This window comes from Carassius auratus, unplaced genomic scaffold, assembly GCF_003368295.1.
Source record: "Carassius auratus strain Wakin unplaced genomic scaffold, ASM336829v1 scaf_tig00217496, whole genome shotgun sequence".
In the NCBI taxonomy this organism is placed as follows: domain Eukaryota; kingdom Metazoa; phylum Chordata; class Actinopteri; order Cypriniformes; family Cyprinidae; genus Carassius; species Carassius auratus.
The window spans coordinates 268,697-295,410 of NW_020529095.1; the positions used below are offsets into that span (position 1 = coordinate 268,697).

Genomic DNA, 26,714 nt, shown 5'->3' on the forward strand with positions numbered 1-26,714 from the left:
TATATATTGAGGTTCTTAGAAGTCAGGTGATTGTTTGGGCATGCCCAAGCCCCTAACTTTAGTTAATACCAATTAATTCCATTTATATGCAAAATCCTTATCACAAATGGGGGTTGCTAATTGATCAGCAATTAATAAATGTTACCAAAATGTTTACACCTCAGAGAAGCAATAACCCCAACAATTCCATGTGTAGTCCTAAAGAGTTATGTGCATATTATAAAAAATAAAGATTTCAAAATAGTGACAAAATCTTTTATCCCAATTTTAAGAAGGGTATGCAAGGAATAATTACAAAGCAGAATAATACACAGTTGCACACTTATAGAGCTTATATAATCTCAATCAATATAAATCGGAGATTTGTTGTGTGACAACTACTTGACCATGTCCATCTTTATCTTCTTTATGGTTGGACACCAAGTCACGCTTTCCTTCCACAGTCCAAACAGTTGTTTCACACTAGTCCAAGAATGATGAGGAAGATTCTTTCTCCAGATTTTTCAAATCATGTTTTATAAGTAAAATGTTAAACTGCAGGCTGAATCCACACAGAGTTTTAGTAGGAAGTGGATCCATCACATGTTGCCTACCCTAATGTGGGGATTCAGCATGGGATCCAGGTTCGGATCGGTCTCAGCCGAGGCTCGACCAAGTTTGGCCATGATTATAATGAGTGTAAAGAAACCAATTACTCCAACCAACAGCAACATGAAGATTCGCTGTTTCAGTGTGAGGGTCTTTTTCTTAGTGCCAGTACGATTCCTTAAAAAAAGAAAAAACAAATTATATACAATTATATTATTACATTTATTGGGAATACAAAACATTTTTCCCCTTAATAAATATAACTAAGTACATCAATTAAATTAGTGAAATATGTAGCAATTAATACAATTATCCTGGATTTACACATACTAGTTGTTACACATACTAATTGTGTAAAATCAATGCTGGTAAAACTGCCAATGAAAATATATAATGGCATATGACATTCCTTTTTTTTCAATAAATGAATTTGAGCCAAAGACTAAGGAGACTCACTTTAGAACCTGTGCAAACCAGCTAAGTGCAGGCCGTCTGCGGTATTTGTCATCATCAAAGTCAATCTGCATCACTGTACTGTGTCCTGAATCCCTCGTGTCGTATACCTTTCTTGGGGATACAGCTGAGAAGACACATTGGAAAGAATTAGCAAATATTATATTAGAGCAGGGGTCTCCAAACTTGGTCCTGGAGGACCAGTGTCCTGCAGAGTTTAGTGCCAACCCTAATTAAACAGTCCTGAACCAGCTAATCAAGATCTTACTAGGCATACTAGAAACTTCCTGGCAGGTGTGTTGAGGCAAGGTGGAGCAAAACTCTACAGGGCACCAGCCCTCCAGGACCGAGTTTGGAGACCCCTGTATTAGCGACTATACTACTATATATATATAATTCCACATATGTTAATTCATAGTTTTGATGCCTTCAGTGTGACTCTACAATTTTCATAATCATGAAAATAAAGAAAACTCTTTAAATGAGAAGGTGTGTCCAAACTTTTGGTCTGTACTGTATATAAAAAAATATATATATATATATATATAAAAAAAAGACAATATGCCAGTGCTGATGTATACCTGTGTTAATGGTGATTGTATCGGTGGTAGTGGTCATACTGATGGCAGAGTTATTCTGGACACTCATTTCTCCATTTTTGTGCATGTGTTCCACATCCTGATCAGGTGGTAGACTGGTGGGTGTGAGGTTTGAAGTTAAATCCACTGTAGGGGCTGGACCACAGATGAATATATTAAATCAGTTTAAAATGTTTGAACAAAACTTAATGTATTTCTTTTTTGAATTATTCTGTTATTAACATTGTAATCTGTTTTTAATTTACATTGTGGTGGTAATTACAAAAAAAATAATAATTATTTATATATATAATTGGATGGCTTTGCTGCAATGCTATAGTGTGATCTTGTGTGTTTTATTTATTAGAATATTTCATTTATTTTTTTAAATGGTTCTGTCTAGTGCCCATTGTAATAAATAGACTTCTTTGACTGTGACAACTTAATATTAAGTATACAGGTGCTAGTCATATAATTAAACTATCATCAAAAAGTTGATTTATTTCACTAATTCCATTCAAAAAGTGAACCTTGTACAGGTCCTTCTCAAAAAATGAGCATATTGTGTTAAAAGTTCATTATTTTTTCATAATGTAATGATAAAAATTTTACATTCATATATTTTAGATTCATTGCACACCAACCAAAATATTTCAGGTCTTTTATTGTTTTAATACTGATGATTTTGGCATACAGCTCATGAAAACCCAAAATTCCTATCTCAAAAAATTAGCATATTTAATCCGACCAATAAAAGAAAAGTGTTTTTAATACAAAAAAAGTCAACTTTCAAATAATTATGTTCAGCTATGCACTCAATACTTAGTCGGGAATCCTTTTGCAGAAATGATTGCTTTAATGCGGTGTGGCATGGAGATAGTCAGCCTGTGGCACTGCTGAGGTGTTATGGAGGCCCAGGGTACTTCGATAGTGGCCTTAAGCTCATCTAGAGTGTTGGGTCTTGCGTCTCTCAACTTTCTCTTCACAATATCCCATAGATTCTCTATGGGGTTCAGGTCAGGAGAGTTGGCAGGCCAATTGAGCACAGTAATATCATGGTCAGTAAACCATTTACTAGTGGTTTTGGCACTGTGAGCAGGTGCCAGGTCGTGCTGAAAAACGAAATCTTCATCTCGTCACCCAAGGTCTGGAATCAGTCCATCTCCACAATCTTCCTCAGGGTCCGGTCACCTCTTTTCATGGTGCAGCGTTTTTTGCCACACTTTTTCCTTCCCACAGACTTCCCACTGATGTGCCTTGATACAGCACTCTGGGAACAGCCTATTCGTTCAGAAATTTCTTTCTGTGTCCCTCTCGCTTGAGGGTGTCAATGATGCCTTCTGGACAGGCCTTCAGGGTCTGTGTTGGACAGAGTTTTCTCTACTTCCTGTTGGCCTTCTGTAGCTAATCGTAGCTCTGTGTAGCTGTTTTTATTTTACTTTTTCTCTAGAATCTTTATCTTACTATCACTCTCGGTTTTTTTTAAGTGGTAAAATATAACTTAATTCACACCATATTTCTGATATTATCGATCAATCTTATCAGATTAACTTTGATTGTTCACTTTTATTTTATATCCGTGAGTGCAGTACACCTGCAAAGCGTTAGGACTCGTTAGCGTTTTCTTTTCTCCTCTCCCTCGCTCCAGTTTTTCACAAGTTCATCAAACAACCGCAGTAAGAATATTTCATCAAGCACGGCGAGTAATGGCTTCTCCTGCTATCGTTATTTGCACCTCTTGCCACATGTACAGTTTATCTATCTCTGTCGCTGATGATGGATTCACATGTGATAAATGCAGGGAAATAGTTAGGCTGACAGAGAAGATTTCAGAATTAGAGACATGCATCCAAACTTGAATTGAGGACAGTAAGAATGTTAGGGCTCAAGATACGGCTTTGGATGCGTCTACCTCAGGGATTCCTGTGCATTGTTCGGTTCCGGAAACAGAGCCCCTGCAGCAGGGCAACTGGGTGACGGTAAGGCAGCGTAGTCATGGGTCAAAACACCGCTCTTCTGTTCTGATCAAAACATTAAACAGGTTCTCCCCACTCAGTGATGCACCCACTGAGAAACCTGATGAAAGTGCTCTAGTTATTGGTGATTCTATTGTACGGAACGTGAATATAGAGACACCAGCCACCATAGTCAAATGTTTACCAGGAGCCAGAGCGCCTGACATCTTGGCAAATTTAAAAGTGCTGGCTAATGCTAAATGTAAATATAGTAAGATTGTTATTCATGCCGGCGCAAATGATGTTTGACTTCGCCAGTCGGAGATCACTAAAAATAACTTTAAAGAGGTGTGTGAACTTGCAAGCACGATGTCAGACACTGTAATATGCTCTGGTCCCCTCCGGGCTTACCGTGGTGACGAGATGCATAGCAGATTGTCATCACTCAATGTCTGGATGTCTAAGTGGTGCCCACAGAATAACATCGGTTTCATAGACAATTGGACGAGCTTTTGGGGCAGACCTGACCTGTTGAAAAGAGATTTTCTTCATCCCTCCTGAGGTGGCACCACTCTTCTCTCTAGAAATATGGCAAATAGTCTTAGTATTTATACTTGACTAACTGGGGCCCAGGTCAGGAAGCAGACAGACTGGCTAAACCGACCATCTGCTAGCTGTCTCCCGTCACAGAGTTCAGTTAATTCTCAGCACATAGAGACTCTTTCACCTAGATATCACACTATAGAGACTGTGTCTGTTCCCCGAACTAGAAAATACAAAAAAACGTCCAAACCAAGTTAAGATTAACAATTTAATTGAGGTTCAACAAATAAAAAACAAATGCAATATGGATAAACAAATGGTGACATTCAGCCAAGTATGGTGACCCATACTCAGAATTTGTGCTCTGCATTTAACCCATCCGAAGTGGACACACACAGAGCAGTGAACACACACACACACACACACACTGTGAACACACACCCGGAACAGTGGGCAGCCATTTATGCTGCGGCGCCCGGGGAGCAGTTGGGGGTTCAATGCCTTGCTCAAGGGCACCTAAGTCGTGGTATTGCAGGTGGAGAGAGAACTGTACATGCACTCCCCCCACCCACAATTCCTGCCGGCCCGGGACTCGAACTCACAACCTTTCGATTGGGAGTCCGACTCTCTAACCATTAGGCCACGACTTCCCCACGAATTGAATATCAGATCCCTTTCTACGAAAACACTTTTTGTAAATAATATGATCACTGATTAAAATATAGATGTACTCAGTTTGACAGAAACCTGGCTAAAACCTGATGATTACATTATTTTAAATGAGGGGGTTGCTTCAATTTATAACAACGTTTTCAGGATTTCTCAAAGGGCAGGCTTCAAGTATAACTCGTTTGAAGTAATGGTGCTACATATAACATTATCCAGAGAAACAAATGTTAATGATAAATCCCCTGTTATGTTTGTACTGGCTACTGTATACAGGCCACCAGGCCACCATACAGACTTTATTAAAGAGTTTGGTGATTTTACATCCGAGTTAGTTCTGGCTGCAGATAAAGTTTTAATAGTTGGTGATTTTAATATCCATGTCGATAATGAAAAGATGCATTGGGATCAGCATTTATAGACATTCTGAACTTAGACAACACGTTTCAGGACCTACTCATTGTCGAAATCATACTCTAGATTTAATACTGTCACATGGAATTGATGTTGATAGTGTTGAAATTATTCAGCCAAGTGATGATATTTCAGATCATTATTTAGTTCTGTGCAAACTTCATATAGCCAAAATTGTAAATTCTACTTCTTTTTACAAGTATGGAAGAACCATCACTTCTACCACAAAAGACTGCTTTTTAAGTTATCTTCCTGATGTATCCAAATTCCTTAGCATATCCAAAACCTCAGAACAACTTGATGATGTAACAGAAACTATGGAATCTCTCTTTTCTAGCACTTTAAATACAGTTGCTCCTTTACGCTTAAGGAAGGTTAAGGAAACCAGTTTGCCACCATGGAATAATGAGCATACTCGCACCCTAAAGAGAGCAGCCCGAAAAATGGAGCGCAGCTGGAGGAAAACAAAACCTGAGGTATTTTGTATTGCTTGGCGGGAAAGTTACATATCCTACAGAAAAGCATTAAAAACTGCAAGATCTGATTACTTTTCTTCTCTTTTAGAAGAAAACAAACATAACCCCAGGTATTTATTCAATACAGTGGCTAAATTTATGAAAAATAAAGCCTCAACAAGTGTTGACATTTCCCAACACCACAGCAGTAATGACTTTATGAACTACTTTACTTCTAAAATCGATACTATTAGAGATAAAATTGCAAACATTCAGCCGTCAGCCTCTCATCAAAAAACCACAACTTGACCCCAAAGAACTAGTTAATTATAGACCAATCTCGAATCTCCCTTTTCTGTCCAAGATACTAGAAAAGGTGGTATCCTCACAATTATATTCCTTCTTAGAGAAAAATGGTATATGTGAAGATTTCCAGTCAGGATTTAGACCGTATCATAGTACTGAGGCTGCTCTCCTTAGAGTAACAAATGATCTGCACTTATCATCTGATCCTGGGTGTATCTCTCTATTAGTTTTATTGGATCTTAGTGCTGTGTTTGACACAATTGACCAAAACATTCTTTTGCATAGACTTGAACACTTTGTTGGCATCAGTGGAAGTGCATTAGCATGGTTTAAATCGTACTTATATGACCGCCATCAGTTCGTAGCAGTGAATGAATATGTATCATATCGATCACAAGTGCAGTATGGAATACCTCAAAGCTGAGTACTAGGGCCGCTACTCTTCACGCTTTATATGTTACCCTTGGGAGATATCATCAGGAAACATGGTGTTAGCTTTCACTGTTATGCTGATGATCCTCAGCTCTATATTTCTTTGCGGCCCGGTGAAACACACCAATTTGAAAAACTATTGGAATGCATAGTCGATATAAAAAACTGGATGACGAGTAATTTCTTACTGCTAAATTCTGAAAAAAACAGAGGTGTTAATTATAGGACCTAAAAACTCAGCTTGTAATAACCTAGAACACTGTCTAAGACTTGATGGTTGCTCTGTCAATTCTTCGTCATCAGTTAGGAACCTAGGTGTGCTATTTGATCGCAATCTTTCCTTTGAAAGCCACATTTCTAGCTTTTGTAAAAACTGCATTTTTCCATCTCAAAAATATATCTAAATTACGGCCTATGCTCTCAAGGTCAAATGCAGAAATGTTAATCTATGCATTTATGACCTCAAGGTTAGATTATTGTAATGCTTTATTGGGTGGTTGTTCTGCACGCTTAGTAAACAAACTACAGCTAGTCCAAAATGTAGCAGCAAGAGTTCTTACTAGAACCAGGTATTATGACCATATTAGCCAGGGCATCGCTGCACTGGCTCCCTATCAAACATCGTATAGATTTTAAAATATTGCTTATTACTTATAAAGCCCTGAATGGTTTAGCACCTCAGTACTTGAATGAGCTCCTTTTACATTATACTCCTCTACGTCCGCTACGTTCTCAAAACTCAGGCAATTTGATAATACCTAGAATATCAAAATCAACTGCGGCAGATCCTTTTCCTTTTTGGCGCCTAAACTCTGGAATAACCTACCTAACATTGTTCGGGAGGCAGACACACTCTTGCAGTTTAAATCTAGATTAAAGACACATCTCTTTAACCTGGCATACACATAAAATACTAATATGCTTTTAATATCCAAATCCTCTAAAGGATTTTTAGGCTGCATTAATTAGGTAAATCGGAACCGGAAATACTTCCCATAACACCCTATGTACTTGCTACATCATTAGAAGAATGGCATCTACGCTAATATTTGTCTGTTTCTCTCTTGTTCCGAGGTCACCGTGGCCACCAGATCCAGTCTGTGTCCAGATCAGAGGATCACTGCAGTCACCCGGATCCAGTACTTATCCAGACCAGATGGTGGATCAGCACCTAGAAAGGACCTCTATTGCCCTGAAAGACAGCGGAGACCAGGACAACTGGAGCCCCAGATACAGATCCCCTGTAAAGACCTTGTCTCAGAGGACAAGACCACAGGAAACAGATGATTCTTCTGCACAATCTGACTTTGCTGCAGCCTGGAATTGAACTACTGGTTTCGTCTGGTCAGAGGAGAACTGGCCCCCCAACTGAGCCTGGTTTCTCCCAAGGTTTTTTCTTCATTCTGTCACCGATGGAGTTTCGGTTCCTTGCCGCTGTCGCCTCTGGCTTGCTTAGTTGGGTCACTTCATCTACAGCGATATCGTTGACTTGATTGCAAATAAATGCACATACACTATTTAACTGAACAGAGATGACATAACTGAATTCAATGATGAACTGCCTTTAAATATAATTTAGCATTATTGAGACACTGTTTTCCAAATGAATGTTGTTCAGTTGCTTTGACGCAGTCAGATCGGCAGTCTTACCCATGATTGCGGTTTTGAGTAATGAACCAGGCTGGGAGTTTTTAAAAGCCTCAGGAATCTTTTGCAGGTGTTTAGAGTTAATTAGTTGATTCAGATGATTAGATTAATAGCTCGTTTAGAGAACCTTTTCATGATATGCTAATTTTTTGAGATAGGAATTTTGGGTTTTCATGAGCTGTATGCCATAATCATCAGTATTAAAACAATAAAAGACCTGAAATATTTCAGTTGGTGTGCAATGAATCTAAAATATATGAAAGTTTAATTTTTATCATTACAATAATGAACTTTTTTCACAATATGCTAATTTTTTGAGAAGGACCTGTATATTACACACATATTCATTCATTACACACAGACTGGTATATTTCAGATGATTATTTATTTTAATTTTGATGATTTTAACTGACAACTAAGGAAAATCCCAAATTCAGTATCTCAGAAAATTTGAATATTACTTAAGACCAATATAAAGAAAGGATTTTTAGAAATCTTGGCCAACTGAAAAGTATGAATATGAAAAGTATGAGCATGTACAGCATTCAATACTTAGTTGGGGCTCCTTTTGCCTGAATTACTGCAGCAATGCAGCCTGGCTTGGAGTCGATCAGTCTGTGGCACTGCTCAGGTGTTATGAGAGCCTAGGTTGCTCTGATAGTGGCCTTCAGCTCTTCTGGATTCTTGGGTCTGGCATATCACATACAATACCCCATAGATTTTCTATGGGGTTAAGGTCAGGCGAGTTTGCTGGCCAATTAAGAACAGGGATACCATGGTCCTTAAACCGGGTACTGGTAGCTTTGGCACTGTGCGCAGGTGCCAAGTCCTGTTGGAAAATGAAATCTGCATCTCCATGAAGTTGGTCAGCAGCAGAAAGCATGAAGTGCTCTAAAATTTCCTGGTATATGGCTGCGTTGTCCTTTTTGTCTTTAGCCCAGGCGAGATGCTTCTGATGCTGTCTGTTGTCCAAGAGTGGCCTGAAACCCATGTCTTGCATATGTCTGTGCATAGTGGATCTTGAAGCACTTACTCCAGCTGCAGTCCACTCTTTGTAAATCTCCTCCACATTTTTTTATGGGTTTTGTTTCACAATCATCTCCAGGGTGCGGTAATCCCTATTCCTTGTACACTTTTTTTTTCTACAACATCTTTTCCTTCCTTTCGCCTCTCTATTAATGTGCTTGGACCTTTTTTGCAATGCCCTTTTGTGTGTTGCCCTCCTTGTGCAAGGTGTCAATGGACAACTGTCAAGTCAGCAGTCTTCCCCATGATTGTGTAGCCTACAGAACTAGACTGAGAGACCATTTAAAGGCCTTTGCAGGTGTTTTGAGTTAATTAGCTGATTAGAGTGTGGCACCAGGTGTCTTCAAATATTTTCACTTTTTCAACCTTTTCACAATATTCAAATTTTCTGATATACTAAATTTGGAATTTTTCTTAGTTGTCAGTTATAATAATCAAAATTAAAGTCTAAATGTTCAGCTGTGTCCTGTTGCATTATTTCCTCAGATTTTAAAAGCAGGGGATGAATTTTATCAGTTATATCCATTGCTTCTGCATTCTAAGTCTTTCATTTGATGATGACACACACAAACCAGGACGAAGATGAGGAAGCCGACAATAAGAACTATGGGAAAAACAAAGGGCATGGAGAAATCAAGAGTTTGGAAACTACCGGAGACATTACAAACCAAGATCTGATTGGCTGAGAAAAACAACAGTAGTTGATGATAGACAAATCATAAAAGTTGAGAAAATTAACCCTAAAGTACATGTCTGTAAAACCACCAACAACCTCCAGAAAGCTGGGGTGATGCTCTGTCAATCTACAGTCCGCAGGAGAATTTGACACAGAATTACAGAAGCTGCACAGCAAGATGCAAACCTATGATCAGCACCAAAAATAGAAAGGCAAGTTTCTTAACAAATGTGAGCCAGTAGAGTTTTGGAACTGAGTTGATTGACCAATGAGACAAAGTGATAATCTTTATCTAAGTGATTGAAAAGCAAAAGTGTGGAGAAAAAAGGGAAGTGAAAATTATCCTAAGCATACAACCTCATCTGTAAAGCCTGGTGGAGGTCGTGTCATGGCATGAGCATGTATGGCTGTCTGTAGAACAGGACCTCTTAACTTTAATGATGACTTAATGTATGATTGCAGTAGCAGAATGAATTTGGAAGGGTACAAAATAATCTTGGCTACTAATATTCAAGAAAATGCCACCAAACTCATTAGAAAGCACTTAATATTGGATCAGGACAATGACCCAAAAAACCCTGCCAGTTCAGTCAAGGACTTTATCAGGGTAAAGAAATGTAAAGTCTTTGATTGCCCGAATCAATCTCCAGATTTAAATCCGAATGAACATTTCACCAGCTGAAGAGGAGAATAAAGACAGAAACTCCACAAAACTAGCAACAGTTGGAATTGGCTGCATTAAAGGCTGGAGAAAAGCATTTCAAAGCATAAGACAATATAAAATAGTATAGTGGGATGAACTCTAAAAGTTCTGTCCTTTTTAATTTGGTAAACATGTGTGTCGAAAGACCTAATAATAAAATGTGACATTCTGTAGTTATGTTGCATATTCATCTTTTAATTATATTTGCAAATGTCTTGACTCCACAGCAGAGAAAGCAATTTTGTCTTTACTGTTCCAATACTTATGGAGGGCACTGTATTGCCCTACCAAAGGCAAAGTGCAGTAACTACGCAAACAATGAAACTGACAAAAATGCTAATAATTATTAAGTTGTCAGAGTGGATATGAAGCAATGCAGGTAGGCTGTTTAATTTGCTAGTTGCTGGCTAGTTAATGTTAACTGATTATAAAGCTGTCATTTGCCTTGCTATGAGTTATTTTTTTTTTTGCAATCTAACTTACCCATCTTTGTATATTTGCATTTAAACACAATCTAATGGGAAAACAAAGCCAGAATTCAGTAACTTCACTTACTGCAGTTTGCCTTGGTATTAGTTTGGATTTTGTAATTTCTGCAATTTTAACACTCTCGTTTCTTGGAAATGGGACAAAATTGAACCAGGAGACTTTTGTCACAAGACAGATGTCACAAAGCCCATTTTAGTACTTAACTCAATTTTGACCAGATGTGTAGTAACTGCGCTTTGCCTTTGGACGACAGTGTATATGATAACAAAAAATATAATAACATATTAATATAATATTACCCTATATATTATTTTCAATAGTGCTTTATAATTAACATATCACACAACTACACACACACATATAGTGTTGTCACGGTACCAAAATTTCAGTATTCGGTACCGATACCAGTGAAAATCCACGGTTCTCGGTACCAATTTCGGTACTGAAGCAAAACACAAAGATATTTTAATAAACAAATAAATTAACCCTTGTGCGTTGTTGGGGACGTTTTCGTCCACTAGGGGGTAAAGTTGAGTCTTATCTTGGCCACAACTTTCTCTGTGTTTGAGCTAATGGAATGATTTTTGGTGACAAATCTTATTTTGGCCCATATTATGGGAAAATGCTTTGAATTTTTTCAAAAACTCAACGGCACACTCTGGGCAAATTCACTACCCTTTCGAGTTGTTTGTGGATGAAAACATCCACTAAATTAAACTGCTGTAAAAATGTACCAGATAAATATTTTTTTCAAATTTTTTTGCATAAATCTATTAACCTCAGTCCTGATCAAAACTACCAAATGTTTGAAAAAATTCCAAGATTTTAACTTTTTAATTACCAAGTTCATAAATGAAGTCACTGATTTGGGAAATTTTCAATATAAAAAGTGATTGTGGACTGGATATTTTTTTACCTTTTATCACAGTCTTGGGCATGTCAAAGATTAGAAACAAAATTGGCTTTGATGCATTGTTAGTTTTTGTGCAGCATTAGATTTAAATCTTTTCTCCCTAATTAGTTGTTGGTGGCTGTTTTAGCCCCATTGACTTCCATTATAACGACATTTTTTGATTGCAAAGCCATGACACCATATAATCATGCATTCTTGATTGTTTGTGGTTTTCCCTTTTGGGAAGAGGTAAAAAATATATATTTTTACAGTTGATCACTAGGTGGGACCATTAACCCTTTAGATAGGCCTGTGCAAAAAAAGGCTTATTTTCTGGCTTGTATATGGAGTTATATGGAGTATAATAGCAAATTATAGTGTGTGTGTGTGTGTGTGTGTGTGTGTGTGTGTGTGTGTGTGTGTGTGTGAGAGAGAGAGAGAGAGAAAAAGAGAGGGTGTGAGAGAGACCTTTGTGCACTTACCTTGATGTACAGTAACGGAAAAAATCCAAATATGCACCTCATGCTCTCAGAACTACATGGAGTAAACAATAAAACAAGAAGTGTGTTTATGCACATGCTGCCTTTTGATGGTGAAAAGTACAGATGGCCTATATGTGAAATGCTTGTCTTTTCTTGATGGTAAAGCCAGTTTAAAACCTTAAAATCCTGTAAAAAAATCTGCTTTGCATTAAATTTATGAACATAACTTTTTTTGCACAGGCCTCTCCAAAGGGTTTATGGTCCCACCTAGAGATCAACTGTAAAAATAACGAATGTTACCTCTTCCCAACAGGGAAAACCACCAACAATCAAGAATCTCACACACACACACACACAAACACTATAACTTAAAAACTTTAAAAAAACTTTTTATCACTAAAAATAAAACCAATAACTTTCTTTATACTTATTTACAATTATGTTTAACGTTTTTCTACAAGTAATATAATTATGAAAAACAGTAAACAAGTTTCACCCAAATTTAATTTGTCTTTTAATGAAATGTAAACATTTCAATTTTAAACATGGAAAAAAAAAATGTGATTTATTTCTTTAAAAAATGAAGTTTTATAATTTTTTTCCACAGTAGTAGCAGTATCACATACATTCTACTAAATAATAGTAATATCTAGCACAATGCCTTTATGTAAAACTGAACTTTTATTTTGACGGGCTACTTTTATTTTTTAAAAAGATTTTACTCAGATGAAACTGTAAAATGCTTGTGAAGTGACTCAGAACAGTTCTGGTGATGGAGTTTACGTTTTTATGTCCTCATTGAGACGGCAGATGCTGAAATTACTGCAAGCGTCACGCGCTTCAGTCTATGTAGTAAACAAACCCGCATGTCTCTGCCATTCATTCATTCACAGAGAGGTGCACAGAACACGCAGGATTCATATTTCAACCAATTTTTGTGGCTTAACATCTACCTTCATTATCTTCTAATGCGACCATGCCCCCACACTGAACGCCCTATTCAGATTATAATGTTTCACTGAAGAGCGCCGCTTGAATACGCCCACACAACAGAAGACAACGCAGCGAGACTGTTCAAATTTTTTTAATTATTTTACTGTTTGCTTTGCAATGAGAGGAATAAGACATAATTCACCCCAAAAATATTTGATTTGGACCTCAAGATTTGAGATTTGGATTTCCTCAGAAAAAAAAAGAATGAAGCGCTTTATTCAACAGAGATCATAAACATATATACACACACACGTTTTCACATAACGTGTAAACATTTTACAAGTTCAACTTTTTCCAAACTATAATTCCGGACTAAATGTATAATCAAGTGAAACATTATGAAGTTTCAATGTCAATATAGACTACCATTCAAAAACTTGATGTTAATAATATAAATGTAAGAAACAATGCTGTTCTTTCAATTTATCCACCCCCCCCCCCCAGAAAAACCAGAAAACTCCGCTCTTTTCAAAATTATTATTTTTATTATTAATAATAATGCTAATAATAATAATAATAATAATAATAACAACAACAAATTTTTTTGTAGAAAATCAGATTGTTAAAAGGATTTCTGAAGGATTGTGTGACTGGAGTAATGATGCAAAAAATTCAGCTTTGAAAGTCAGCTTTGATTGATCCTAATAAACTGTTTAACTGCACTCGCAAATGAATATTAAATTATGTTGTGGGATAATTAAATATATATATTTTAAATAAACTACAAACATAAAAGTATATACATTTATTTTGTCCTTGCATTCTTTCTTGTAACTCTTCCCTTTCAGTCACACAGCTGACTGAAAGGCTCATTATGCAGCTCATTATTTGGGCCTTTGTCTTCTAAGGTGTAAATCACAATTATTTTCATGATAGTTAACGCATATGACTTTTACCAACAAAAAGTGTCTTAGAAAATTTAAATCAATATATTGTTTTCTGTGAGTGAGTAAACAATAATTTTCAGATAATTTAGAAAGAAAAATTCAAGGCTACAATCTCCAGTTCTAAAAAGTCCCGGGAACCAATGTTCTGTATGTGTTTTATGACCTTATTCACGTGATTTAAGATTTTTTGATTTTCGGTAACCACGCATACATTTTTTTTTCTCAAAAACACAATCATGTACATACGGAAGTTCTATGCGGCCATATATTTTATTTTTTTTCCTTCTTGTTTTCTCGTTATAATGACGTAACAAAAGTCGTTTTCTCATTTTAACGACTTAACTTTCTCTAAGAAGTTACAAAACTGTGCCAGCGGGTGGCACTATAGACCTGAATATAACTGATGGGGTGTTGTACACTATCCACTGTACACGGACCTTCCAAGTGATCGGTATAATTTGTGCAGTCTTGTTCATTACTGAAATTTAATTAATTCAGAAATGTTAAATGCTTGAATCAATACGATTATTTTGTGTATTAAGTTCTTGCTATATGCATGAGTTTCACCAACGCGTTCTGTGTCATAAAATAACTGCTTATAAAAACCAAGGTTGACGTCACTGTATTCTGTTTACACCTATATCTTTATTTGTGCTTCTTTTAGGGACATGATTAGGTAGTTAATAAGCGGTGATTTTCAGTTCTGTCCTAATCTACAGCAGGATGGGATTTAACGATGTAAGCTATTTGTTATATTCTTTTTCTTATTATAAATCTTTATTGTTAATCATATTGATGAGAAATGTGATGTATATGTAAAGTGCATAGGCTAATTTAATTCAGTTTTGTTCTATATTGTTGTAATCTTTTTTTTCTGCACACACACATACACTACACGTGCACATGAATGCTCTTTTCAAACAGAAGCTTGTAACACACATGATATCGGTCACAGCATATAATGACTACTAAAAATTACAAAATTATATATATAATTTTCTTTCAAAAAGGGAAAATTAAAAGAGAGTTTAATCCAAGCAGCTCTAAAAGATCTTAGAATAGTTCTGCATCCTTCTGAAGGCGCTCAGCCTGTGTTCGTGGTGTTGCCATTTACACATGCTAATTACAAAAACAGAACATTTGGTGTTCTGTCTCTGGAAAAATCAACAGTGATTGATCAGCTTTTATTTATGTACATTATTGTAGACGTTATTACCTAGGCGAAGTAAAATTTGCTGAAAAATAGGCTAAAGTAAGAGCGCCTGCATAAGTGTCCATCAAATGCCTGTCAAAGTTGAGTTTGTTACTATAGCAACAGTAAAAACTGTCATGTCGTTATAACGATAAAACAAACTTTCGTTATGTCGAGATAACGAGAAAACAAGAAGGAAAAAAATATATATAATGCAGTGGCGAGTGGGGCGGGGCCAAGGGACGTGGGAACAAGGAGTGAGGCCGGCGGAAGTATTGGGAAATCAGCGACACCTGCGCCCCACCGCCAGTCTCGAGTCCCACGTAGGAGATGGAAGGATATAAAAATGGAGCAAAGACAGTGAAGGACGAGAGAGGACCAGGCCTGGGCCTTATTTTATGTTTTGGTTTTTATTTGAGCGCACCAGTCGTCCGTGAGGGGCTGGTGTACTGTTTTGTGTTTATTTTGAAGTATTAAAAAGTTATTTGATTGTCCGCCGGTTCCCGCCTCCTTCTTCCTAATGAATACGAAGGTTTTATTATTACAAATGCATAGCCGCTTAGAACTTCCGTATGAACATACATGCTGTTCACATATTATTATAGCCCAGTTTGTGCTGATTACAGTGAGATTAGACTTTAGCCATTTAGATATTTATAAGAAACTGAAAAAAGCACAAATGTCAGGGCATGACAAAACTTCTCTAGGCCCAAAAATACCCTCCTTAGACTTCAGAGGGTTAAACATTCCCAGGTATGTTACATAATGTGCTTTCCGGAATACCCCCCAGATCTCACTCTTTCTGTGTGTGTATTTTGCACTCATGTCATTTTAGAGTTTAACTCATTCATTAATGGGAGTCATGTGGGTCATACTCCTCAGATCAGAAAAAATTGGCAAGCCATATAAATATGGGGGGGGGTATACTTATATACTTTCATGATCCATGATGAATGTTTGTTTGATATTCATAGTATTGACAGAGAGGAGTGTTTACCACAACATTACTATAGTTAAAAAATAATAAATGGCATCTAGCGGTGAGGTTGCAAATTGCAACCAACGGCTCAGTCCCCCTCCCACCCCTCCATTTAGAGAAGCTAGGTGGCCGACACAGGTAAAGATGTCATCTGTAAAGACAATACGATTTCTTAACAAAGGTAAAAATCATGGAATTATATTTAACTATTCAATTATATTGCATTTCTGTAAATAGACTTAAAAAAAATTCTTAGTCACATTTTAGTCATGTGAGTCTTACAAAGTTTTTGTCATCGAAAAGTCGCTGCATTATTATAGTCCAGCTGCAGTTACCAACTTATCTGAGAAGTTACTTTTCATATCTATATCATCTTCAAACAAAAATAGTCATTAATTCTTCTCTCTTTAGACAAAGAAATTAAGCTTATGATAAAATTGAATCGAGGATTGAATTTGGAAAAAACCTTGAATAAAATTACGACATTTTCATTTTTCTGTAAACTATCCCTTTAACAGTAGTGAAAAGGGAGCAACTTATAAAAATTATAGTTGTCCATATAATATTTAATATATAATGTTTGAAGAATAAGCAGAATAAGACAATAATATATTTACAAAATAGATACAAATTAAACTAATTTTTCACATACATTAGGTTTTACATCTTTTGTTGGTTAACATTATAATGACAAAGACAACTAGGAATTAGGGCTGAACGATATGGACAAAATTTCATATCTCGATTTTCATGCCAGATATCTCGATATCGATACGATATGACAACGTGTTCTTTTGCTAAGCACGACCTGCACAACACGTCACTCTGGTTTACATCGTCTTTTCTGTATCCAAAATACTTCCAAATTATGGAAGATGATTTAGGTTTTGGCACCAAGTCAGATTCTGCACTGCCACCGGCTGCATTATCTCCCGCACTCGTTTCTTTCTTTCTAATTTATCTGCTGTCTCTGTACAGTGTGCATAGACGTTGGAACAGGGGGGGCTTGGGGGTGGGGGGCAGAGACAGGCGCGCTCAGAGCTAGTGCTGTCACTTTTGTGAAAAAATCATTTTCAATTTTTAAGACATAAGTGTTCATTGAATCGATTGTAAAATCGATTTTCCATGTCAAAAAAAAAAAAAAAAAGTTTCCTTTTTCAACGTCGAATAACGGACGAACGTAAAGAGAGCACTGGAAACGCACAAGTCAGCAATATTTCTTATTTATTGGCATGAACTTTTGTGAAGAATAACAAACGGCAACAGGAGTGCAACATTCTCAAAAAAATATATATGCAGAGGGGACGGCTGCCATAACAAAAGAAAAACATCACTGCAGGCTTCATTTATGATTTAGGCAATTCAAAAATCTACAAGATTATTTTTAATAATGATTCAATCCATTAAAAAAAAACTGTCCAAAAAATGAAACTTTAAATGGACTTGAGAACAGGCCATGTGTGTTTTTTTTATTGAACGTTTTTTATTGACACGCTCCGACCGCACTGATGTCCCAGGGACACTCAGGTACAACTGCGCAAGGTGGCGGTATTACTGCCAATTTCCACCACAAAAGCCGGTCACTCTCAGCTTGCAATGGTCCTTTTCATAACTCATAAGTCGTCTACTGCGCCGCGAGACCTCCAGACGTGCGTAAACTTCGCCCATCGCGCATACAGCTCAACTAACGCGATCGTTATAAAGGTGTTTAAACAACAATATACTTCCACTTGCATGTATTTAACAATCGGAATATCAGATATTTCATGCCATAACTAACACATTTGTGTATATTTTGAATAAAAAAGGAAAAATGATATAAAAGCAGAACATCATTCATTCAGCGCTGTTGCTGCTGCAGTGTATCACGTGACAAGCAATGACGCGTCACCATGGAAACGACCCCCCCCCCCCCCTCTCACAATATAGTTCCCACGTCCCTAGTGTGTGCGCGCTGGCTTTAGCGGTGCAGTCAAAGGCACTCGTAAAACTGATGTTTGTTGTGACTGCCAGAGTTGTATGCAGGGCGAGCGCGGAGAGGGGAAATCTATATAGTCTATATTGTTGCTTTTTTCGATATTAATATCTTGAAAGTTCATATCTAGATATAGATACGATAACGATATATCGTTCAGCCCTACTAGGAATGGCATGCATGTAATACTGACACACGTTCAATTTTCACCCACCTGTTCATGTTCACTTAAAGGGTTAGTTCACCAAAAAAGGAAAATTATGTCATTAATGACTCACCCTCATGTCGTTCCAAACCCTTAAGACCTCCATTCATCTTTGGAACACAGTTTAAGATATTTTAGATTTAGTCCCTATAGCTTTCTGTCTCTCCATTGAAAATCTATGTATGGTATCGAAAATACATTTGTCAAAAAATAGAAAACTATGACTTTATTCAGCATTGTCTTCTCTTCCGGGTCTGTTGTGAGTGCGTTCACTGCAGTGTAGTGATATCCGGTTCGCGAACGAATCATTCAATGTAACCAGATCTTCTTGAACCAGTTCACCAAATCGAGCTAAATCGTTTGAAACGGTTCTCGTCTCAAATAAACATTAATTCACAAATGACTTAAGCTTTTACCTTTAATGCGGCTGACACTCCCTCTGAATTAAAACAAACCAATATCCCGGAGCAATTCATTTACTCAAACAGTACACTGACTGAACTGCTGTGAAGAGAGAACTGAAGATGAACATGGAGCAGAGCCAGATAAAGAACAAAAGATTGACTCGTTTAGTTTAGTTAGAAAGGCAAGGGTCTACTGAACAACATATCATGGAGCACGTTTAGTCCAATGAAGCAATAACGTTGTAATATGGATCATAATTCCTTTGTTTACATTCAGTTCTTCAGCGACAGATCTGTTTGTGTCTGTTATGGAATAACATGGTAAGAAACTGAGTCTTGGTAGTAGAGATCGACCGATATGGGTTTTTCTATAGCCGATGCCGATGCCGATGTTTAGAGGTCAGGGCCATCCGATGGCCGATATGTGCTGCCGATTTTTAGGGCCGATATCTTGAAGTTTTCCCCTTCATTTGCATGCTAAAATGTCACACTAATTTATACACACACTAATAATATTATTAGTGTGACATTTTAGCATGCAAATGAAGGGGAAAACTTCAAGATATCGGCCCTAAAAATCGGCAGCACATATCGGCCATCGGATGGGGTTTTAATTCAGAGGGAGTGTGGATGCACAACATTTCTAAACTTACCATCATTTATTGAGCACTGACTCGAACCATCTATCGAATATTACAATAAAAAATGTATCCAAAGTTAACCAAACAAATCAATAAACTGACCAAGATATATAAAACAGGTTATATATATATATATATATATATATATATATATATATATATATATATATATATATATATATAGTCAATCATTTACAAAGTTTTAGAGCATTTATCAAGTAGAATTTTTCAAGTTTGTTGGAACATAAATGTAAACTTAAATATACATTTAAATACAATTTTAGAAATAAAAATGAATTAAACTGAAAAATATAAAAAAATAAATATATAAAAAAATAAATAACAGTAGTGCTGCAAACACACTAGCAACCAGCAACATTTGTGTTTGGTATAAATGACACAGAACATCTAAAGTGCATTCTAATTTCAAACTTACATCGCAGTCTGTTCATTATTAAAATAAAGTACAGTCAACCAAACACTTAAAAGGTTACACTGGTCAGTTTAAATAGACCATAGTATACCGGTCCTCTCTGCTGTTATGCCAAGGATGTTTTTGCTCATGTGAAGAGGATGATCTTTTCCGTCTTGTTTAAATTGAATGTTAAACTATAATATTTTTTATTTATTTAGATACATTGCGAATATGGAAACATTTGGATATTTGCAGAACGAGACGTGAGCAATAACCTCCAAATACATCTAGTCAAACCCGCGCTCGCTCATCCTCGTATGGATCGGATCATTTTTCGGATCAGCAAAAAAAAAAAAAAAAAAAGGCCAAGACAAACAAACATATGTTTTGTCTTTTTTTTAATTAAAATTAAATTAAAATATATGAAATCAAATTAAAGTGCACATGGCATAATATCTTCTTTTTAACATAATAGTCAGACTTCTCATCTTTCAGTCTGCTGTGATGAAGAGAGCAGTTATCGTCACATATATCTCCGTCCCCTTGGACGTCCACCCTTCTGTCGTGAGCGCAACAGAGGATCCTCGGGATAGTTCATCCACAACTTTTTTCTTCTGTTCATAAAGATTTGGCACAATCTTTTCACTCTAACCCTTTTCCTTCATCATTATATCTGACAGGGAAGCCAAAATGCGCGGGGCGTTCAAGCTCCTCCGTTCCTCCGCTCGCCATGACCACCTGAGTGTGGACTGAACATGCGCTAATTTTTGTTTTTTCATAAATTAATCCGCGGATCACGTGCCGAACCAAAGATATTGATCAGAACGGAACATGGATCAATGATGATCCGTTGCACCACTACTATAGTGTCATTTGAAAACATTGCAGCTGCGTTTTAAAATACAACAACGAGCACCACGAAACCATTTAAAGGGGCGCATTCAGCGCCAGCGGTCTCCTTGACTGGAAACAGTCAACAAGTAACATGATCTCAAACATATGGCGCCCTCTCTTCATTTTATCAAATGATCATAATCACATTCATTTTACAGAACTGCTACTAGCATTTTATTCAGACTAAAACCCCTTTAATTTGGGTGAGAAAGCTTTTTTTCCAAGTAGCTTTTGCACATAATACCGCTGCAGACGCGTTTTTCAGCATTAAGGTTATTAATTGATCATTAATTTAAACGACGATCGATCATGGAAATTCATGGGGTGCTTCACATGCAGCATCAGCAGCACTTTCCACCGCACCAATAACACGGGGCTGCCCGCCGACGTGCCGGACTTTAAATCGGCACTACTAAACATGTATATGCCGATATATTTAAAAAAAGACAAATATCGGCCCAATATATCGGCCGAGCGATATATCGGTCGACCTCTACTTGGTAGTAAAAAAATGGCATGGTTTTGCAGTGTACAGTGTCACAAACAGAATGAGACGATCCACCGAAAAAAAAAAGTGAATGAAAGATAAGCGAAATATAGTATATTTGAATTTTGCCGCACCTTTGTTATGGCTCGTGACGTGCTCTGACGCACCTTTCGCTGGAACTTACAGTGATCGCCTTTTTCCTTGTTTTTTTTTTTCTTTTTTTCAACAGTTTTTATATATGTGAGAGTGTGTTTTATGTTGAATGTGAATGTATCTGCATGATTACAATCTGTTTGAGTGCAAATCAGCCCAAATCAGCTCGCTATTACTGTATGATCATGGCTATCAAAGTTAACGTGTCTATATGAATAGAGAGAGTGGATTATTTACTTTATGGCGCATTTGTGTTATTACCATCTGTATAAGTGGCCATCAGCACATCAGCACTTATTTGCATTGCAATTCATTGTAAAAGCTGCATTTCTAGCAAACTCAGGATTTTTTGTAATTGGCATACAAAGTTAAATCTTATTTTATTTGTATTTTTCTAGTGCTCAAATAAATCACTTATATGATGTCTAAGTTTCTGTCTAGTGTTTTATAATTGAAAAAAAAAAAAAAACTATGCAGTGGTATGTTTAATGACTAAATAGTTTGTAAAAGCCTTCAATATTATTGGGAAATATATTTTCTTATATTTGGGGGGTGGGGGGTCTAGACAGTCTCAGAAAAATATTTGCAGGAGTCTCATTTTTCATGAGATCTTCTTCAGATTTGAAATAGAAACTCATGAGACATGTGACTTTCAACCCATTACTTTTCTAGATTGCTCCCGGGCTGATTTCATGTATTTTTATATCAAATAAATAAAATATTTAAGTGTGGTAAAAATAAAAATAAAAATCAAGGCACTTCAGTTTCTATAACTTTTAATATTTTTGAGCATTATGAAATTTGGTTGATAAAAAGTAAAGCCCAAAGGGTCTTCTTTCCCAAGACACCAAAATTATGTTTGTAACACACTGAAGTAGGAAACTGTTACAATTATAAGTTAGGTAGAGCACTTTCAGCTGTGAGTCCCATAATGGGGGGACAGGCTAAAAGGTTAATGACATAATTTTCCTTTTTGGGTGAACTAACCCTTTAATCCATAAACTGTATTTACATGAGATATTCTACATGAAAGAAATCTGAACTGCTGTGTATGTTTTAGAGCAATGAGAACTGATTGCGCACTGTACAAGTCCTTCTAAAAAAATTTGCATATTCTGAAAAAGTTCATTATTTTCTATAATGTAATGATAAAAATTAAACTTTCATATATTTTAGATTCATTGCACACCAACTGAAATATTTCAGGTCTTTTATTGTTTTAATACTGATGATTTTGGCATACAGCTCATGAAAACCCCAAATTCCTATCTCAAAAAATTAGCATATCGTGAAAAGGTTCTCTAAACGAGCTATTAACCTAATCATCTGAATCAACTAATTAACACTAAACACCTGCAAAAGATTCCTGAGGCTTTTAAAAACTCCCAGCCTGGTTCATTACTCAAAACCGCAATCATGGGTAAGACTGCCGACCTGTCTGCTGTCCTGAAGGCCATCATTGACACCCTCAAGCGAGAGGGTAAGACACAGAAAGAAATTTCTGAACGAATAGGCTGTTCCCAGAGTGCTGTATCAAGGCACCTCAGTGGGAAGTCTGTGGGAAGGAAAAAGTGTGGCAAAAAATGCTGCACAACGAGAAGAGGTGACCGGACCCTTAGGAAGATTGTGGAGAAGGACCGATTCCAGACCTTGGGAGACCTGCGGAAGCAGTGAACTAAGTCTGGAGTAGAAACATCCAGAGCCACCGTGCACAGGCGTGTGCAGGAAATGGGCTACAGAGAAGTAGGGCTGTGTATCTTTGGCAAGGCAGCGATTCGATTCGATTACGATTCATAGGTTTTCGATTTGAATCAAGAACGATTTTTGCAAATTTAGAACGATTCAATTCAATTAGATTCACAATTAAATTCGATTTGATTATAGCGTTTCGATTCTGCATTCTTTAAGTGCATTCACGGGATTATTTAAATGCTTCTACTAAATTCTTTAAATGCTTAGTCGGGGGCAAATTACAGTAGCATTTATGGTTAGAGAACCATAGGCTAGAAAAAAACAAACAAAAAAAACCTGTCCATTGTTAAATGCTAGTTTAATGATGCGACATGGCATACGTAAAAATGTATGTAAGCCAAGTTTTTAAAAAAGAGCTTAAAGAGTATTATGTATAAGCTAACATTTTGTCACACCAGGGGCGTAGCCATAATTTCAGAAGTGACAGAAATGTCAAATACAATCATTTTATGTATGTAGCCTATATAATAATAATAATAATTATTATTATTATTATTTATTTATTTTTTTTTACAAGGAATTATCATCTTTTTTAATTACTTTTAATTAGCTGTAATAAATCAAATACACTGCTGGACAATAATCAATCATTTGTAATCAATATTTCTTTCCTAATGGCAATTTTATGATTGTTTTATTTATAAGGCTACATTTAATTAGCAATTATTCACATTTTCTTATTTCTTATTTAATTTTCCATCCTGATTCAGATCATCAGCTCATTAGTAGAGACTCCTAGACCTTAATTGGGTGTGTCAGACAAAGCAGAAATGCAAAATGTGCAGTGTTGGGGGGCCTCCAGGGGAGTGGTTGGGAACCACTGGCCTATAGGATGCATTTTGAATGTCAGGAAATCCTCAAATAACATTATAGTCCCCATCTCGTCTTGTTAACGAAGACGTGCCGTATATTTCCTCATAGTTTTTAACATCAGATATTAGTTTTAGCTTGTCAAAATCTTGTCTTTGTCACAGAAAAAAATTTCATTAACAATTTTTTTTTTTTATTAACACTGTTTATGTTAATACTTTTAACAAATACTACACTTATGTATGTACTACATGTATATGCACACGTGTTATATAAAATAGCTTATTAACGTACTAAATATAATGCATATCATTTGCAGATTCTAGTAGGTTTATGTAAACTTATGACCGATTTTTTTATGCCGGCAAAAATGCATCACAGATTTCTATGTTTTCCAAGACAAGTGGGAACCCTACCAAAAATGTAAATTACAATTTTGTCAAACTCACTCTCAAAAGATGACCACTCAGAGTAGCATGTAACGTCATGTGGTGTGCTTTCCTCACTTTTAGGTGGATCTTCAATCTAGATAGAAGGAAGTAACATTATATCATTGCAAATGAATGGCTAAATAAGTTTTAATTCATTTTCAAAGGCAAATGTCTTGAACATACTCATGAAGGTATATATACTTTAAAAGTTGCTTTCTCAAGCCAATTTCAAAGTTTGTACACAAACTTTACAAATCTAGTTTATTAAGGTTTACTAATGCCCTACTATTTAACTCAGATGTGCTAAATAGTATTAATAAAGGAGCGTGTGTGTCTATAGTTTTGATGTAAGTGTATCAAATCCATATAATCATATTCTCCCTCACCAGTGGAAGGCCCAGTCCAGCTCTAGCCCAGTTGACATAGGACAGTTGTTCTCTCAGCATGTCTGCAACAGGACTGGCCAGGTTTGGGGGTGGGAACACAGGACCCTGGCATGATGGGCACTGGTACCCAGCTGGTGCCGTGTAGAGAGGCTGACGGGAGGCGAGCTCATTCAGACATGACCAGTGGAATAAATCTGACATGATAAATAAATTAGATGTAATGAGAGAAAAAAAAAATATATTCCACTTAGGGGTGTAAAGGTATACACAATCGTACCAAATATATTTGGTATACTGAAGGTCTTTTGGTTCAGTTTGTGCGTGGACCAAATGAATGCAGTGTTGTTTTAACCACTGTTTGTGCAGAACTTTTGTGTGTGCAGAATATTATGTTGAAAAACTATTTAATAGAAACTACTTTTAAATGTAATGTAGGACAACAACAAATATATCAATATACATCTTAGAATTAAACACAGGAGAGGGTTTGCTGCTGTGTGAAAATGACTGCTGAGAGTGCCTCATATAAAGTGTTTCAAAGCATACAGCTTAATTCCACACATAATACAGCTTTAAAATACTTCTTTTTAATAAACAGCCTAATATAAAATGCCTACTTTTTTCTTTTGTAAACTTTCAGACTGAATTCACTGTAAAACATTATGCCTGCTGTACTCACCATAACAAACTAGCCGAACAGTATCCTGCGAATCTAAGGGCTGGCTGCACAGGCTGCAGTTTGGGTTGTAATCGCTGTCTTGTAGCCACTGTAGGTATGACTGTACAATACACTGTACAAATATAAAGTAACAAAGTGTTTGTGTTTATACATTTTCAAAATATATTTTCTCCTTAAAGAGATAATCCACCCAAAAGTGAAAATCCTGTCATCATTTAATCACACTCATGCCATTACAAATTCATGCAGTTTTGTTTGTACAAAGATGATAATTTTGAAGAATGCCAATCAGCCAAGTAGTTTGACTTCCACTGAATTTTGTCCATGCCATGGAAATCAATGGGAACCAAAACTGCTTAGTTACCAACATTTTTCAAAATATTATATTTTACATTCTACTTAAGAAAGAAAGAAAGAAATATAATGATATGAGGCTAACATAATTTCCATTTTTTTGAGGCACACTATCCTTTTCGGTCATGAATTTTAACTAAATATTAGAGAACTAACCTTATTGTGATTGGATACAAGACAGTGCTCACAAACGTTGACACGATGTTCAAAGCAGAATAAGTTCGTCACCCTCCTCTTAGGACACTTGCACAAACCCATGGTCTTTCTGTCAAGGAAAAGATCAATATATAATCATCAAGAATATATCTGTTAACTCGAGTACACTAAATCCACCTTGAGTCGAGGGTGGATTCTTATATACTCCCAAACATACGTTTTAAATATAAAACATTTAGCCGATGCAGCTCTTCTTGACACTTTAAAATATAGCTTGAATATAAACGGTCAACTCCGGTAGTTAATACATATATAAAACTGTGCCATTATTTAGTCCGACAGAAGGTAAATGTAAGCAAGTTGACAGTGACAGTACACGGATGTTTAGCTGTTCAACTGCAACATACTTCTCGCACCTAATCAACATATTAATAGTGAAACAATACCATATTTACCTTAAAAGATCAATACAAATACCAGTCAACCACAAACTGATGCAAATATTAGCATGGAACTATACACTCTCAGGTTCTATCATCTATATTTTTTTTAGAATCTAGGTTGCATTTTTGCCACGTCTTTTCCGCTACCGTCGCAGTGCGATTACGTCACCATC

The 26,714-nt window shown here is 36.4% G+C and overlaps 1 protein-coding gene across 1 annotated transcript; it reads right to left on the reverse strand.

Moving 5' to 3' along the window:
* Nucleotides 1–241: 241 nt before the first annotated feature.
* zfpl1 (zinc finger protein-like 1) lies at nucleotides 242–26,714 on the reverse strand. Its single transcript, XM_026265548.1, has 8 exons — nucleotides 26,554–26,714; nucleotides 26,099–26,207; nucleotides 25,589–25,700; nucleotides 24,910–25,103; nucleotides 24,542–24,617; nucleotides 1,623–1,775; nucleotides 1,045–1,168; nucleotides 242–765 (listed from the first exon to the last, which is right to left on the reverse strand). The coding sequence occupies exons 2-8, from the start codon at nucleotides 26,198–26,200 to the stop codon at nucleotides 579–581; spliced, it is 948 nt and encodes a 315-aa protein (XP_026121333.1). The 5' UTR covers nucleotides 26,201–26,207; nucleotides 26,554–26,714; the 3' UTR covers nucleotides 242–578.

Excerpts from the sequence above, each read along its gene's own strand:
- zfpl1 (XM_026265548.1), bottom strand. The coding sequence starts at position 26,200 with ATGGGTTTGTGCAAGTGTCCTAAGAGGAGGGTGACGAACTTATTCTGC. Across the intron at positions 1,776-24,541 it reads TGAGTGGTCATCTTTTGAGA|CCCCTACAGTGGATTTAACT; the intron begins GTGAGTTTGACA and ends TCTGTGGTCCAG. Across the intron at positions 1,169-1,622 it reads TACAATCACCATTAACACAG|CTGTATCCCCAAGAAAGGTA; the intron begins GTATACATCAGC and ends GTGTCTTCTCAG.